This window comes from Danio rerio, chromosome 25, assembly GCF_049306965.1.
Source record: "Danio rerio strain Tuebingen ecotype United States chromosome 25, GRCz12tu, whole genome shotgun sequence".
NCBI lineage: Eukaryota > Metazoa > Chordata > Actinopteri > Cypriniformes > Danionidae > Danio > Danio rerio.
In genome coordinates this window covers 2,941,833-2,957,500 of record NC_133200.1, presented here as the reverse complement: position 1 = coordinate 2,957,500, position 15,668 = coordinate 2,941,833, and the positions used below count along the sequence as shown (strand labels likewise).

Sequence of the window (15,668 nt, the reverse complement as noted above, 5' to 3'; positions counted from 1 at the left end):
TCTGTTTAAATGAAAGATTTCATTCAGCAAATTTCTAATCATAATATTTTTAATAACTCATTTCTAATAACTGATTTAATTTCTTTTTGCCATGATGACAGTAAATAATATTTTATTAGATATTTTTCAAGACACTTCTATACAGCTTAAAGTGACATTTAAAGGCTTAACGAGGGTAATTAGGGTAAAGTTAGGGTAATTAGGCAAGTCATTGTATAACAGTGGTGTGTTCTGGAGACAATCCAAAACTAATATTGCTGAAAGGGACTAATAATATTGACCTTAAAATGGGTTTACAAAAATTAAAATCTGCTTTTATTCTAGCCGAAATGAAACAATGAAGACTTTCTCCAGAAGAAAAAAAAAAAAGAAATACTGAGAACATAATTTGGGAAATATTGTAAAAAGAAACAAAAAGGAGAGTGAATAATTTTGACTTTAACTCTATATGTAAAAAAAAACTAATCTCATAAAATAAGCAAATTAATTCTGAGATCTCAATATAACCTTAGTCAACATCTCATTTTTTTATTTGTATTTTAACAAATAATATTTTAAATCCAATGATTTGCAATATGGAATCAGAATAAGGTCTAAATCTTTTAATTTTGTTTACATTTTTCAATTAATTTAATAATCCGCAGTCAAGTCGGATATCTCAATAGTGACTCTAAACATTATCGAAGTGAAATGTGAGTAACACTTTAGTTTAGGTCACAATTCGCAGTATTAACAAACCATTACTAGCTTAATAATCTTCAATTTGCTGCTTACTTATAGTTGGTAAGCTGTAAATTGTGTTTAGGTTTATTAGAAATGCAGAATAAGTTCATGCTTTATAACTACTAATGAACATAATATCTTTATCAATCCAGTAGATACTGAAGTGTTACTGAAATGTAGTACTGCATAATGTATTGTTTCAGCACTGAAATCGCTATGTGCACATTTGTTATAGTCACATTGCATTATTTTGCTTGTTTTAAGAAAAATCCCAATAAATTTTTATATATTTGGACTAGAAACGAGACAAAAAACGTAAGAAAGAAAAGCATTGTTTGCATTGTGAGTATTCAGTTTCTGTTCCTGAATACTGTTAGACTTGGAAAGACGTTTAATGGAGCTATTCAAACCGTCGGGTGAAACTGTATTTATATTTCATTGTATATTGCAGAAAAATAAAATATCCCAAGAACGCATCAGGTTTTTCCAATATTGTGCAGTCCTAGTGAAATCTGTCTTTTTCTAGCCTTGAATATGGGTTGTGTTTGTCCTCTGTACAGGAGATTGTGCTGGTGGTGTTTTTCGGGACTGAGTATGTGGTGCGGCTCTGGTCTGCAGGCTGCCGGAGCAAATATGTGGGCATTAAAGGCCGTCTGCGCTTCATCAGGAAACCCATCTCCATTATAGGTGCTTATTGATTATAGGCTGCATGTTCATTTCTCAGCAAAAATAACATGTGGAGCAGAATGCAGTATTGGTGTCATGTGATGCGACATTACATTCAATTCTGGATATAAAGCCAACATTTGTATTTGGAATCTGGTTCTCTAATAAATCCAAAAATTGATTTGGAAAAGTGTTATGTTAAATAAGGTTCATTTCTAACGCTGGGACTTTTTTCTTAAGTTTTTTTTTTTTATTTTGTAAAAAAATATTTTTTTTTAAATTTGTTATTATTTAAAAAAATATATTTTTTACTTTTTATATTTATATAGATTAATTTATTCATTCATTTATTTTAATTTATTTTGCTTCATTTTAAAAAAAGTTTATTTTGTTTATTTATTATTATTTTTTGTTTCATTTAATTTTTTATTTCATTTTTTTATTTTCTATTTTGTTTTTTATTTATTTATTATTATTTTTATTTCATTTCATTTTATAATTTTTTTTATTTAGTTTAATTTTATTTCATTTTATTTAATTAATTTTTTTATTTTGTTTCATTTTTTAAAATTATTATTTTAACTTTTTATATTTATGTAAAAGGATTTTATTTCATTCATGTTTTATTTTATTTTTATTTCATTTCATTATTATTATTTTTAATTTAACTTTTATTTAATTTGTTTTTATATTTATATAAATATATTCATTTTTCCAGTACTAATATTTTTTTTATGTAATGTTAATTTACTTGTTTTGCAAAAAATAGTATATAAGTTTTAATTAATATATTTTAACTGGGTTAAAATTCTAATTAATAAAAATATTGAAGTTTTTTTTTTCCTATATTTTTTTCTGGATTTAAATACAACATCTAAAACAGCTTCAATTTATTTTATTTGTTTTATGTGTTCAAAATTAGTATTAGTTTTAGTTATAAATGTATATGTTTTAAATCTGGTTAAATCAGCTAATTTAAATAAAAAAATATATTAAAGTTATATTTATTTTTTACTTGCGTTTTCTTTCTGGATTTAAATTCAACATTTAAAAAAAGGTTATTTGTAAAACGTTACTAAAACGTCTTCAATTTTGACAGTCAAATCAAAAAATAAATAATAATAATAGTTATTATCATTATATTTCTTCAGGTTCATTACTAATGTTGATTTTTTTTATTTTTAAACTTCAATATTTTATTTATTAATTACTTGTTTTGAGTATTTTTATACTTTAATATTTTAAAAACATTTCCCTTCAACATAATGTTGTATATGTTTCATATATACCGTTTTAGTTTGTATATTTTTATAACTGTTTACATAAGCTAAAGAAAAAAATAGATTTTGCTGCAGTTCTTCATTTTGACCTGTTCTTCTACTTATATCACAGATCTAATCGTGGTCGTGGCATCTGTTGTTGTTCTCAGCGTCGGCTCTAATGGACAAGTGTTTGCCACGTCTGCAATCAGGTACCACTGAAATATCATCAGATATTATGATCATCTTTCACTGCTGTTTATTCTAATATGCTGATTAAATCTCCATGCTTACAGAGGGATCCGCTTCCTCCAGATCTTGCGGATGCTGCATGTGGATCGGCAGGGAGGAACGTGGAGGCTTCTGGGATCAGTGGTTTTTATCCATCGGCAGGTGCGTTTCATTCATGCATTTAAAAGTTCAGGCCTGGTTTTGTTACTATGATCAAAAACTCATCTAAGTGGGGTATGTTTCACCCCATTGGCTGATAATTCACCATATGAAAAAATACTATGGTAATTTATAGTAAATAATGTAGTGTTTTTGAACCATGCATAAAGTACTTGAATAAATCTGTTGGGATTCTAGTTGCTATAGTAACACAACAACTATAGTACTTGATCTGTTTTGGTGATTCTATAGTTTCTATGGTAACAACTATAGTAATTGATCTGTTGTGGGCATTCTATAGTTGCTATGGTAACACAACTACAGTACTTGATCTGTTGTGGTGATTCTTTAGTTTCTATGGTAACAACTATAGTAATTGATCTGTTGTGGGCAATCTATAGTTGCTAAGGTAACACAAATAAAGTACTTGATCTGTTGTGATTCTATAATTGCTATGGTAACATAACATCTAAATTAAGGCATCTGTTGTGGGGATTCTGTGGTTGTTATAGTAACACAACTATAGTAATTGATCAGTTGTGGTAATTCTATAGTTGCTATGGCAGCACAACACTTCTAGTAATTGATCAGTTGTAATTCTACAGTTGCTATAATAATGCAACAACAGGAGTAATTGATCTTTGGTGATTCTACAGTTGCTATGGTAACACAATTATAGTAATTGATGTGTTGTGGCGATACTACAGTTGCTATGGTAACATAACAACTATAGTAATTGATCTATTGTGGTGATTCTACAGTTGCTATAGTAACACAACAACTGTAGTAATTAGTTGGTTGTTGTGATTCATATCTTGTTGATATGGTAACACAATTATAGTAATTTATCTATTGTGGTGATTCTGTAGTTGCTAAGGTAACACAACAACTAAAGTAAGTGATCTGTTGTGGTGATTCTGTAGTTGCTAAGGTAACACAACAACTAAAGTAAGTGATCTGTTGTGGTGATTCTGTAGTTGCTAAGGTAACACAACAACTAAAGTAAGAGATCTGTCGTGGGGATTCCGAAGTTGCTATGGTAGAACAACTGTAGTAATTGATTAGTTGTGTGGATTCTGTAGTTGCAATGGTAACACAACTACAGTAATTGATCAGTTGTGGTGATTCTATAGTTGCTATAGTAACACAACATCTAAAGTAAGTGATCTGTTGTGGGGATTCTGTAGTGGCTATGGTAATGCAACAACTAATAATTAATCTGTTGTGGTAATTTTATAATTGCTATGGTAACAACAACTAATATTTTATGGTCATTCTATAGTTGCTATGGTAACGCAACAAATATAGTAATTAATCTTTTGTGGTAATGTTGTAGTTACTATGGTAACAACAACTAGTAATATGTTGTGGTAATTCTATAGTTGCTATGGTAACAACAACTAGTAATATGTTGTGGTAATTCTATAGTTGCGATGGTAACAACAACTAGTAATATGTTGTGGTAATTCTATAGTTGCTATGGTAACAACAACTAGTAATATGTTGTGGTAATTCTATAGTTGCTATGGTAACGCATTAACTATAGTAATATGTTGTAATAATTCTATAGTTGGCATAGTGACGCAACAACTATAGTAATATGTTGTAATAATTCTATAGTTGGCATGGTGACGCAACAACTATAGTAATATGTTGTGGTTGTTCTATAGTTGGCATGGTAACGCAACAACTATAGTAATATGTTGTGGTTGTTCTGTAGTTGCTATGGTAACAACTAGTAATATGTTGTGGTAATTCTATAGTTGCTATGGTAATAACAACTAGTAATATGTTGTGGTAATTCTATAGTTGTCATGGTAACGCAGCAACTATACTAATTATTCTGTTGTGGTAATTATATAGTTCCTATGGTGATAACAACTACAGCAGTATGTTGTGGTTTTTCTATAGTTGCTATGCTAACTCAATAACAACAACAACAAATGACTCAATACTGCAACACACCACAGTTTACTGTAGTTAAACTAAAGTATACTACAGTATTTGTTATAGTTCATCAGTTCACTATAATATACTAAACACTACAATACAGCATTCATTAACAAAGTGTTGTAAATACTGTTAAATATAATATATAACCACCAAAGACCCCACTTTCAGCTGAAAATCTTCTTTAATGTTATTCTGAAGATGACATCTCGGGCAAACCCTGCGCGTGAATAAACGACCAGCAAACGTTCATTGATCCATCACTTTAATATCTTACAGTTCGATGAAACCCACTGATTTCACTCCAAATAGGGCCTCACCAAATCACATAATGATAGTCTAATGCCTTCGCTGATCTGAGGCTTTACACATGAAACCTGCACACATTTTCTTGGTCACTTCACCGTTGACGCAGGTCTTATGAAAGAGCTGAAGTTCTCTGCGGATCAGGCATGATTGGGCTAATTCATTCACACCGGCTTAGGGTTTGCCTTTTAAGGTGCTTTTATACTGCGTGCGCCATGTCCTCTGCTGCAGCATGAGAGAGGAAATCAGCTTATAGCATAATATGGGCATTAGGAGAAAAAAAGTTTCATTCAGTTCAACCAGCATGACATGTTTTGCACTTGTTCAACATTGTTGAGCAGTGAGTAGCACGATCACTTCACAGCAAGAAGGTCGCTGGTTCGAGCCTCAGTTGGCGTTTCTGTGTGGAGTTTGCATGTTCTCCCCGTGTTGGCGTGGGTTTCCTCCGGGTGGTCCGGTTTGCCCCACAGCCCAAACACATGTGGGATAGGGGAATTGGGTATGCTACAATTGACCGTAGTGTGTGTGTGTGTGTGTGTGTGTGTGTGTGTGTGTGTGTGTGTGTGTGTGTGTGTGTGATTAAGTGTGTTTGGATGTTTCCCAGGGATGGGTTGCAGCTGGAAGGACAACCGCTGCGTAAAACATATGCTGGATAACTTGGCGGTTCATTCCGCTGTGGCGACTTTCTTTGCTTTAATTTTCTTCTTAGTCCTGAATATACAGTATATTGCATTAAAAAAATTATAATTATATTTTAAAATGATTTGATCAGTCCCAGACCAATAATCAATCAATCAATCAATCAATCAATCAATCAATCAATCAATCAATCAATCAATCAATCAACCAATCAACCAATCAATCAATCAATCAATCAGGGCTCTATTTTGACGGTCCATGAGCAGAGCGCAAAACGCAGGGCGCAAAGGCTTTCAGGGCGTGTCAGGACGCGTTTTTGCTAATTTAAGGACGGGAAATCTGCCTTGCGCAGTGGTTCATGGTCGAAAAGGGTCGAGTTTATTTTCTTAGTGAGTTATAGGTGTGTTTTGAGAATAAACCAATCAGAGTCTCATCTCCCATTCCCTTTAAGAACCAGCTGCGTCGCGCCATAAGCGCATTCGCTATTTACAGGACGCAAAGTAAGTCTAAGTGGAAAAACTGAGCATTTCACAAGCAAACAGTTCACAGTTGACAGTTTTTTAACAGTTCACAGTTAAACAGAGCATCTACTGCGTGAGAATGAGAGATCATGAATCTACTTTCACTTTCGCTCTTGGATAGGGAAACCTTTACACAGACGTCAATTAGCCTATAAATAATTAATTTCGTTTGTTAAGCGCAAAGATTTGTTTCAAAACTATTTCTAAATTCAGTTCTAATTTCCAGCAAACGAATAAATGAACAATAAAGACCAAGTGTGCTCAAAATACTCAGTTATTTCCAAATACACCTGCCATGCCCCATATGGTCTAAAACCTGACAGGTGGGCAAATCTAAGCTTGTTTTTAATAAAACAAATATAAATATGGATATAATAAATAACACTGCTAATAATAATAACATTATACAAAGCAAATTGTTATGGATGAACTGAAAAAGCCTCCAGAGATGAAGAAGACACAAAAGCAGTGATTTTTCATATTTATGTAGGCTAGAAAATAATATGTTTTGTAATATTTTAATCCTTTATATTTATATTCTATATCTATTCTTATTATATCCTATATATATCCTTAATATTTAAATGTTTTCATATGTAAAGATATTTGCCTATTGCTCTCTTGTGTGTATTAAGCAGTGTGTAAGCAGGGCGCAACTCTGCGCTGGAGTTTAGACCGGGTTTGTTTTGGTCTAATAAAAAATCTATTTTAGTTTCTCAAAATAGCGACGCGCCAGCGGTCCGCCTCAGAACGCCTCCCTTTTTAGAGCAGAACACCTATGGGCGCACATATGAGCGCTAATGCATTTGCTATTTAAACAGCATAGCGCAACGCCTCAAAACCACTCTTGCGCCAAGCTGAAACTACCAAAAGACTATTGCGCCGCGTCTTGCGCCGCACTGCGCCGGGTGTATGATAGGGCCCTCAATGTTTTGTTCATTTAAACACAGTTTATGCGGTGTCACATTAATTTACAGATTAAATGGAGTATCTATAGTTTAAAAAAATGCTTTTTCTGTGCAGCCTTACAAATTTAAGACCATAAAATAGATTTTAAAAATTGTGGCTCGTTGCATTTTAAAACAAGATCATACACTGTTAAAAAAACTAAATTAATATAAGCCATAATAACATCTGCTGTGTGTTTTTAAAAGAAAATACAAAGCAAAAACTTATATAAATTATATAAAAAACTTATATATATATATATTCTTTAATTTACATTAAATATAAGCAATATTAACATCCGTGGTGTGTGTTTTGAATGAAATATTAATAGAATTGAAAGTATAATTTTAATTAAAAGGACATAAAACAATCTACCTGACTTAAATGTTCATTTCTAGTCATCCTAACTTACATTAATCAGACTTAATAAATTCAACTTTGTATGACTTTGTATTACTGTATATATCTAATGGAAACGAATGTTAATCTGTTTATTTCTGAACTGTTTTCCTACATTTCAGGAGCTGATCACCACACTGTACATCGGGTTCCTGGGTCTGATCTTCTCATCGTATTTTGTGTATTTGGCTGAAAAAGATGCAGTAGATGAAGAAGGGAAGACAGGTTTCTCCAGCTATGCTGATGCTCTGTGGTGGGGCGTGGTGAGTTTATTCTCCTAAAATAATAAAAAACATTGATTGTTGGAGTTTTATGTATAAAAGAACATCTTGCTGGCTGGTTAATGGGAGAGTATACTGCAAAAATACAATTCTGACATTGTTTACTCATCCTTTATTTCATTTGATTGAACACAAAAGAAGATATTTTGAAAAATGTTGGAAACCGCTAACCATTCACTTCTTTAGTTGGAAAAACAAATGCTATGAAAGTCCATAGTTTTCATTATTCTTCAAAATATCTTCTTTTGTAGAAACAAACTCATAAAGGTTTGAAATGAGTAAAGAATGGGTAGAGAGGAGATTTTGAGAAATGTGGAAAACTAGTAACCATTCAATTTCATAGTAGGAAAAACAAATACTATGAAAGTCAATGGTTACCGGTTTTCCACATTTTTCAAAATATCTTCTTTTGTGTTAAACAGTGGAAACAAAAGCATAAAGGTTTGAAATGAGTAAAGGATGAGTAGAGAACATATTTTGAAAAATGTGGGAAACCAGGAACCATTCACTTCCATAATAGGAAAAGCAAATACTATGGAAGTCAATGGTTACCGGTTTTCAACGTTTTTTGAGCTATCTTTTTTTCTGTTGAACAGTAGAAACAAACTCATAAAGGTTTGAAACAAGTAAAATATGAGTGGAGAAAGCTTTTTTATGTGGGAAACTGGCAACCATTCACTTCCATAGTAGGAAAACAAATACTACAGAAGTGAATGATTACCAGTTTTCAACATTCTTCAAAATATCTTATTTTGTGTTAAACAGTAGAAACAAACTCATAAAGGTTTGAATTGAGTAAAGGATAAGTAGAGAAGATATTTTGAAAAATGTTGGAAACCAGCAACCATTCACTTCCATAATAGGAAAAACAAATACTATGGAAGTCAATGGTTACCGGTTTTCAACATTTTTTGAGCTATCTTTTTTTTCTGTTGAACAGTAGAAACAAACTCTTAAAGGTTTGAAACAAGTAAAATATGAGTAGAGAAAGCTTTTTTTATGTGGGAAACTGGCAACCATTCACTTCCATAGTAGGAAAACAAATACTACAGAAGTGAACTATTACCAGTTTTCAACATTCTTCAAAATATCTTCTTTTGTGTTAAACAGTAGAAACAAACTCATAAAGGTTTGAAATGAGTAAAGGATGAGTAGAAAAGATATTTTTTTAAATGTTGGAAACCGGTAACCATTCATTTCCATAGTAGGAAAAGCAAATACTATGAAAGTCAATGGTTACCGGTTTTCAACATTTTTCAAGAAATCTTCTTTGTGTTCAACAGTAGAAACAAACTCATAAAAGTATGAAATGAGTAAAGAATGAGTAGAGAAGATGTTTTTTTTAAATGTTGGAAACCGGTAACTATTCATTTCCATAGTAGGAAATGCAAATACTATGGAAGTAAATGGTTACCGGTTTTCAACATTCTTCAAGATATCTTCTTTTGTGTTCAACAGTAGAAACAAACTCATAAAGGTTTTAAATGAGTAAAGAATGAGAAGAAAAGATAATTTGAAAAATGTGGGAAACTAGTGACCATTCACTTCTATAGTAGGAAAAACAAAGGCTATAGAAGTCAATGGTTGCCGGTTTTCAACATTCTTCAAAATATTTTCTGTTGTGTTTCAAAATATAAGAACAAACCTAATGAATGTTCAAAACCACTTGAGGGAGAGTAAACGGAGTGTAGATTATTTCTTTTTGGGTGAACTGTCTCTTTAAGCTGGCCAATGTGTTTAGTTGTGCACATGCTTTTCACATCAGTCATGGTTGCTGTCTTTCATAAATCACTTGGAGTTCACTGTTAGGTGTTTTTGTGGTTTTTATGTAATTAAAAACGTATCTGAGAATCCACCTGCCCTCTGGAGATCTGGCATTAGCTCATGTACTGTACACACACAGGAGTTCAGAACATCATGCATTTGTTTGTCTTTAAAACAGAAGCAACTGAAGGAAGATGTTGGTAGAGGACGTCTCAAGATTGAAAGCAAATCAAAAAACATTTCATGTTATGTTTGCCCACGTTTTTTCACTATTGTGCAGTCCTTCCAGGATTTTGCAAATAAATAAATAATACATTTTCGGCTTAGTCCCTTTATTAATCAGGGATCGCCACAGCAGAATGAACCGCCAACTATTCCAGCATATGTTTTGCATGGCGGATGCCCTTCCAGCCACAACCCATCACTGGGAAGCACCTATACACACTCATTCACACACACTACGGACAATTTAACCTTCCTAATTCCCCTATAGCGCATGTCTTTGGACTGTGGGGGAAACCGGAGCACCCGGAGGAAACCAACACGAGGAGAACATGCAAACTCCACACAGAAATGCCAACTGACCCAGCTGAGACTCGAACCAGCGACCTTCTTGCTGCAAGGCGATAGCGCTACCCTAATCAATAATAATAAAATATTAAATTCAAAAATCAGGCTTTTGTGACCCATTTGAGTGTGTGTGCGTGTGCAAGTGTGTGCGCACAAACATGTGTGCATGCATGTGTGTGTCTGTGTGCATGTACGTGTGATTGTGTGTGTGTGTATGTGTAAGTGCGTGCGTGTGTACATTGGTTTATGCGTTCATTTGTGTATGCACATGTGTGTGTATGCGTGTGTGTACGTGTGTGCATGTATGCGTGCATTAAAATGTGTGTACATGCGTTTATGCGTTCATTTGTGTATGCACGTGTGTATGCGTGCGTGTACGTGTGTGCATGTATGCGGGCATTTAAATGTGTGAGCATGCGAGTGCGTGTGTGTACGTGTATGCAGGCATGTGTATGTGTGTGCGTGCATGTGTGTGTACATGCATATGCGTGTTTGCATTGCGTGTATGTGTGTACCAGTGTGTGTGTGTGTGTGTGTGTGTGCATATGTGTGTGCATGCACATGCGCATTCGTGTTTGTGTGAGCATTTGCATGTTGCCGCGCGCACACGTGCGCATGTGTGAGTGCGTGTGTGTGTACATGCATGCGCGTGTGTGTGTGTGTGCATGTATGTTTGTTTATGTGCGTGTGTGTGCATGCATTTACATGAACATGAAAGTGTGAGTGCATGTGTGTGTGCATGCATGTTTGTGCGTGTGTGTGTACATGCATGCGCGTGTGTATGTGCATGTATGTTTGTTTGTGCGTGTGTGTGCATGCATTTACATGAACATGAAAGTGTGAGTGCATGTGTGTTTGCATGCATGTATGTGCATGTGTGTGTGCATGCATGTATGTGGATGTGTGTACATGCATGCATGCGTGTGTGTGTGTGTGCATGTATGTTTGTTTATGTGCGTGTGTTCGCTAGCATTTACATGAACATGAAAGTGTGAGTGCATGTGTGTGTGCATGCATGTATGTGTGAGTGTGTGTGTGTACATGCATGCGCGTGTGTATGTGCATGTATGTTTGTTTGTGCATGTGTGTGCATGCATTTACATGAATATGAAAGTGTGAGTGCATGTGTGTTTGCATGCATGTATGTGCGTTTGTGTGTGCATGCATGTATGTGGATGTGTGTACATGCATGCATGCGTGTGTGTGTGTGTGCATGTATGTTTGTTTATGTGTGTGTGTTCGCTAGCATTTACATGAACATGAAAGTGTGAGTGCATGTGTGTGTGTGCATGCATGTATGTGTGTGTGTGTGTGTGTGTGTGTGTACATGCATGCACGTGTGTGTGTGCATGCATGTTTGTGCGCGTGTGTGCATGCATTCACATGAAAATGTGTGTGCACGTGTGAGTGCATGTGTGTGTGCATGCATGTATGTGCGTGTGTGCATGCATGTGTGCTTTTATGTATGTGCGTGCTTTCACGTGTGAGCGTGGAAATGGGTGTGTATGTGCGTGCGTGTGTATGCATGTGTGCTTTTATGTATGTACGTGCTTTCATGTGTGTGCGTGTGTGTGCGCGTGTCTGTGTGTGTGTGTGTGTGTGTGTGTGTGTAAATGTATATGCATGTGTATATGTATATATATATATATATATATATATATATATATATATATATATATATATATATATATATATATATATATATATATATATATATGCATATACATCCACACAAGAAAAGGGGACCATAAAACTTCCAGCCACTCGAAAGACTGCTGAAATCAGTCCTGGGATGAAGTTTCCAGTGCAGTTAATTAAAACGCTGAATTCAGTGTGAACCGTAATGAGAAACCAATCGCACGGCTGTTCGGGGGAATCGGAGAGCTACAAAAGCTCAACCGACGTCTCTTTCACCTCTCTGTCAAAGAGCTTTCTCTGCGCCTCCGTGAAGTGTCAGATCCGTTAATTAAAGCTTTAATTGCAGAGGCTCTTGCTCTCGCTGAAGAGGGTCAGAAAGCGTATGGCCACCCGTCGGCCCTCCACACACACACACGCACGCACACACACAAAAGCAATTGTTTGTATGGAGGATCCGGCATTGAGGAGCTCTTGATGGGGGTCGTCTCTTTTGCTTTTGTCTCTGTGAAGTCTGTAAAACGTACGTCTGAAGACAGGAATTACAGATGGAAATCGAGCTGAACTTGGAAAAAAAAAGAACACTGACAGGGAATTGTTGGATAAAAGTTTCCACTTACCTGATGATTAATTATAAAGCCATCCCGGGAGAGAGCCCTGAGCTCATATGATCCGCGAGCCCGGGGATCCCTCCTGTTTGCAAGGCGAGAGGGTAGTTTGAGCTCAGGTAGATCTGGAGAACTCCCCTGCTGTAGTAGCTAATGAACAGATGGACTGATAGGAGCATGACTATGGATTAGTCAATTAACTTGCATGGTTTTGGACGGTGGGAGGAGACCAGGGAACCCAGGGGAAACCCACGTGAGCAGGGAGAGCGTGTAAACTCCGCACAGAAACGTCGGCTGGCTTGGTAATGACTAGAACCAGAGACGTTCTTGCTGGGGGGCAACAATGCTAACCACTGGGCCACCCATTTACAAAATTAGGAGGAGTAGGGGTGGAAGGGGGGATCCTGGGTCGCTGGTTCGAGCCTCGGCTCAGTTGGTTTTTCTGTTGGAGTTTGCATGTTCTCCCTGCATTCGCGTGGGTTTCCTCCGGGTTTCCCCCACAGTCCAAAGACATGTGGTACAGGTGAATTAGGTAGGCTAAATTGTCCGCAGTGTGTGTGTGTGTGTGTGTGTGTGTGTGTGTGTGTGTGTGTGTGTGTGTGTGTGTGTGTGTGTGTGTGTGTGTGAATGTGTGTATGGATGTTTCCCAGAGATGGGTTGCGGCTGGAAGGGCATCCGCTGCGTAAAAACTTGCTGGATAAGTTGGCGGTTCATTCCGCTGTGGCGACCCCGGATTAATAAAGGGACTAAGCTGACAAGAAAATGAATGAATGAATATTGATAAGGCCGTAGTGTATGAGTGTGAATGTGAGAGTGTATGGTTGCGACTGGAAGGGCATCCGCTGTGTAAAACAAATGCTGGATAAGTTGGCGGTTCATTCCGCTGGGGCGACCCTTGATTAATAAAGGGACTAAGCTTTAAAGAAAATGAATGAATGAATGAATGAATGAATGAATATTAGAGTGATTTCTGTGACTCTGACGACTGGAGTAATGAAGCTGTAAATTCATCATTAAATTCATTGAAATAAATGATTAAATGAAATGATAATCTACTGCTGAACAGTTATTTTATAGTGCATTAACATTTCACAGTTTTATACTTTGTACTGTATTTTTGAGGAAATAAATTCAGCCTTGGTGAGCAGGAGAAGCTGATTTTAAAACATTTTAAAATCCTTCTGACCCCAAACTTTTGACCGGTCGTGTACATTTGTTTATTTCTGAGTTTAGGCGTCGGCTGAAGCCCCCGCTCATTCGTTTTTATCTTTAATCCAGCACAAAATGCTGAGTCTCGGCAAACATAGGAAAACAAACAGCCCTGTAGCTGTGTGTGTGTGTGTGTGTGTGTGTGTGTGTGTGTGTGTGTGTGTCCATTGGAGAGGGCTTTCTGATGATGAGGTGTGTTTGCACTCTTTTCATTCAAGACAGACAAAGCAGGACGAGGCGTTAGACAAGTGCTCTGATGGCGAGAGAGTTTAATCTGGAGAGTTTAATCCAGAGAGACTGTGTGTGCGTGTAAATGTATGTGTGTGTGTGTGTGTGTGTGTGTGCGTGTGTGTGTGTGTGTGTGTGTGTGTGTGTGTTTGAGAGAGAGAGGGAGTCTGTGTGTATTTCTGTGTGTGAGACAGAGTATGTGTGTGTGTGTGTGTGTTTGGGAGATGTGTGTGTCTATGTATTTGTATGTGTGTGTGTTTCTGTGTTTGTGTATATGTTTGTGCGTGTGTTTGAGAGAGTCTGTTTGTGTGTGTGTGTCTGTCTGTCTGTTTGTGTGTCTGTTTGTGTTTCTATGTGTGTGTGAGAGAGAGTCTGTTGGTGTGTGTGTATGTATGTTTGTCTCTGTGTGTGTGTCTTTGTGTGAGTGTGCATGTATGTGTTTCTGTGTTTGTGTATATGTGTGTGTGTGTCTATTTGTGTGTGTGTTTGAGAGAGGATCTGTGTGTGTGTGTGAGTGTTTGTGCGTCTATTTGTAAAAGAGGCTAGTTGTGTGTGTGTGTGTGTGTGTGTGTGTGTGTGTGTGTGTGTGTGTGTGTGTGTGTGAGTGAGTGAGTGAGTCTGTGCATGGTTGTGTTTCTGTGATTGTGTATATGTTTGTGTGTTTGTTCGTGTGTATGTTTCAGCAAGAGAGAGAGAGTGTGTGTGTGTGTGTGTGTGTGTCTATTTGTTAGAGTCTGTGTGTGGTTGTGCATGTGTATGTATGTTTGTCTGTGTGCGTGTATGTGTTTCTGTGTTTGTGTATATGTGTGCGTGTATGTCTGTGTGTGTGTTTGAAAGTCTGTGTGTTTGTCTATTTGTGAAAGAGAGTGTATATGTGTATGTGTGTCTGTGTGTGAGAGAGAGTCTGTTTGTTTTTGTGTGAGTGTGGTTGTGTGTGTGTGAGAGTCTGTGTGTGTGTGTTTGAGAGAGAGAGTCTGTGTATGTGTGTGTGAGAGAGTCTGTGTATTTGTGTGCGTGTGTGGGGGGGGGGGGTGTTGTGCGTGCGTGTGTGTGTGTGTGTGTGTGTGTGCGCGTAACTTTGGGACTGCTAATATTCTCCAACCGACTGATTCATGGCGAGTTATTGAGTCACAGAGTTCAGTCGATGCTCTACGTGTGTGGCAAAACCAAAGCTAACATCCCAGTGTGTGTGTGTGTGTGTGTGGCATTCAGAGCGTGTGGGCTACGATTATAGCGCCAGTTTTTTCCAGCTTTTCTTTATTCTTGCTAAATTTATCTGCTCTTCTTCTTTCTCAATCAAGATTTATGGTTTCTGGCATGTTTAAGAGCAAGTTGAGAAATATAGCTAGTAGCATACTTTATATATTTTAGGGTTCGATTCACCTGTAAATTTGCTTATAGACATAAACATAACACATTCAAACATAATTGTGCTGCTTAATGCACAGTTAAACCCTAAATTGTCAATGTCAATCATTTTTATGAGGCTATAGAAAGATAGAAACATGCTAACAACAACGTTTATTCATGCATTTGCTTAAATGTTAAACATGATAGCAACATGCTAATTCA

At 36.2% G+C, this 15,668-nt stretch overlaps 1 protein-coding gene across 47 annotated transcripts in view; it reads left to right on the top strand.

Moving 5' to 3' along the window:
* kcnq1.2 (potassium voltage-gated channel, KQT-like subfamily, member 1.2) overlaps positions 1-15,668 on the top strand; it is a 234,843-nt gene that overhangs the window by 50,594 nt on the left and 168,581 nt on the right. For all 47 annotated transcript variants that reach the window (XR_012400074.1, XR_012400073.1, XR_012400078.1 and 44 more), the window contains 4 exons: positions 1,284-1,410; positions 2,782-2,860; positions 2,945-3,041; positions 7,924-8,064. Coding sequence is in view for 36 of the 47 variants with exons in the window: in XM_073942557.1 (XP_073798658.1) it covers positions 1,284-1,410; positions 2,782-2,860; positions 2,945-3,041; positions 7,924-8,064 (444 nt within the window). In the remaining 11 variants the exon portion in view is untranslated. The remainder of the gene's footprint in view (positions 1-1,283; positions 1,411-2,781; positions 2,861-2,944; positions 3,042-7,923; positions 8,065-15,668) is intronic.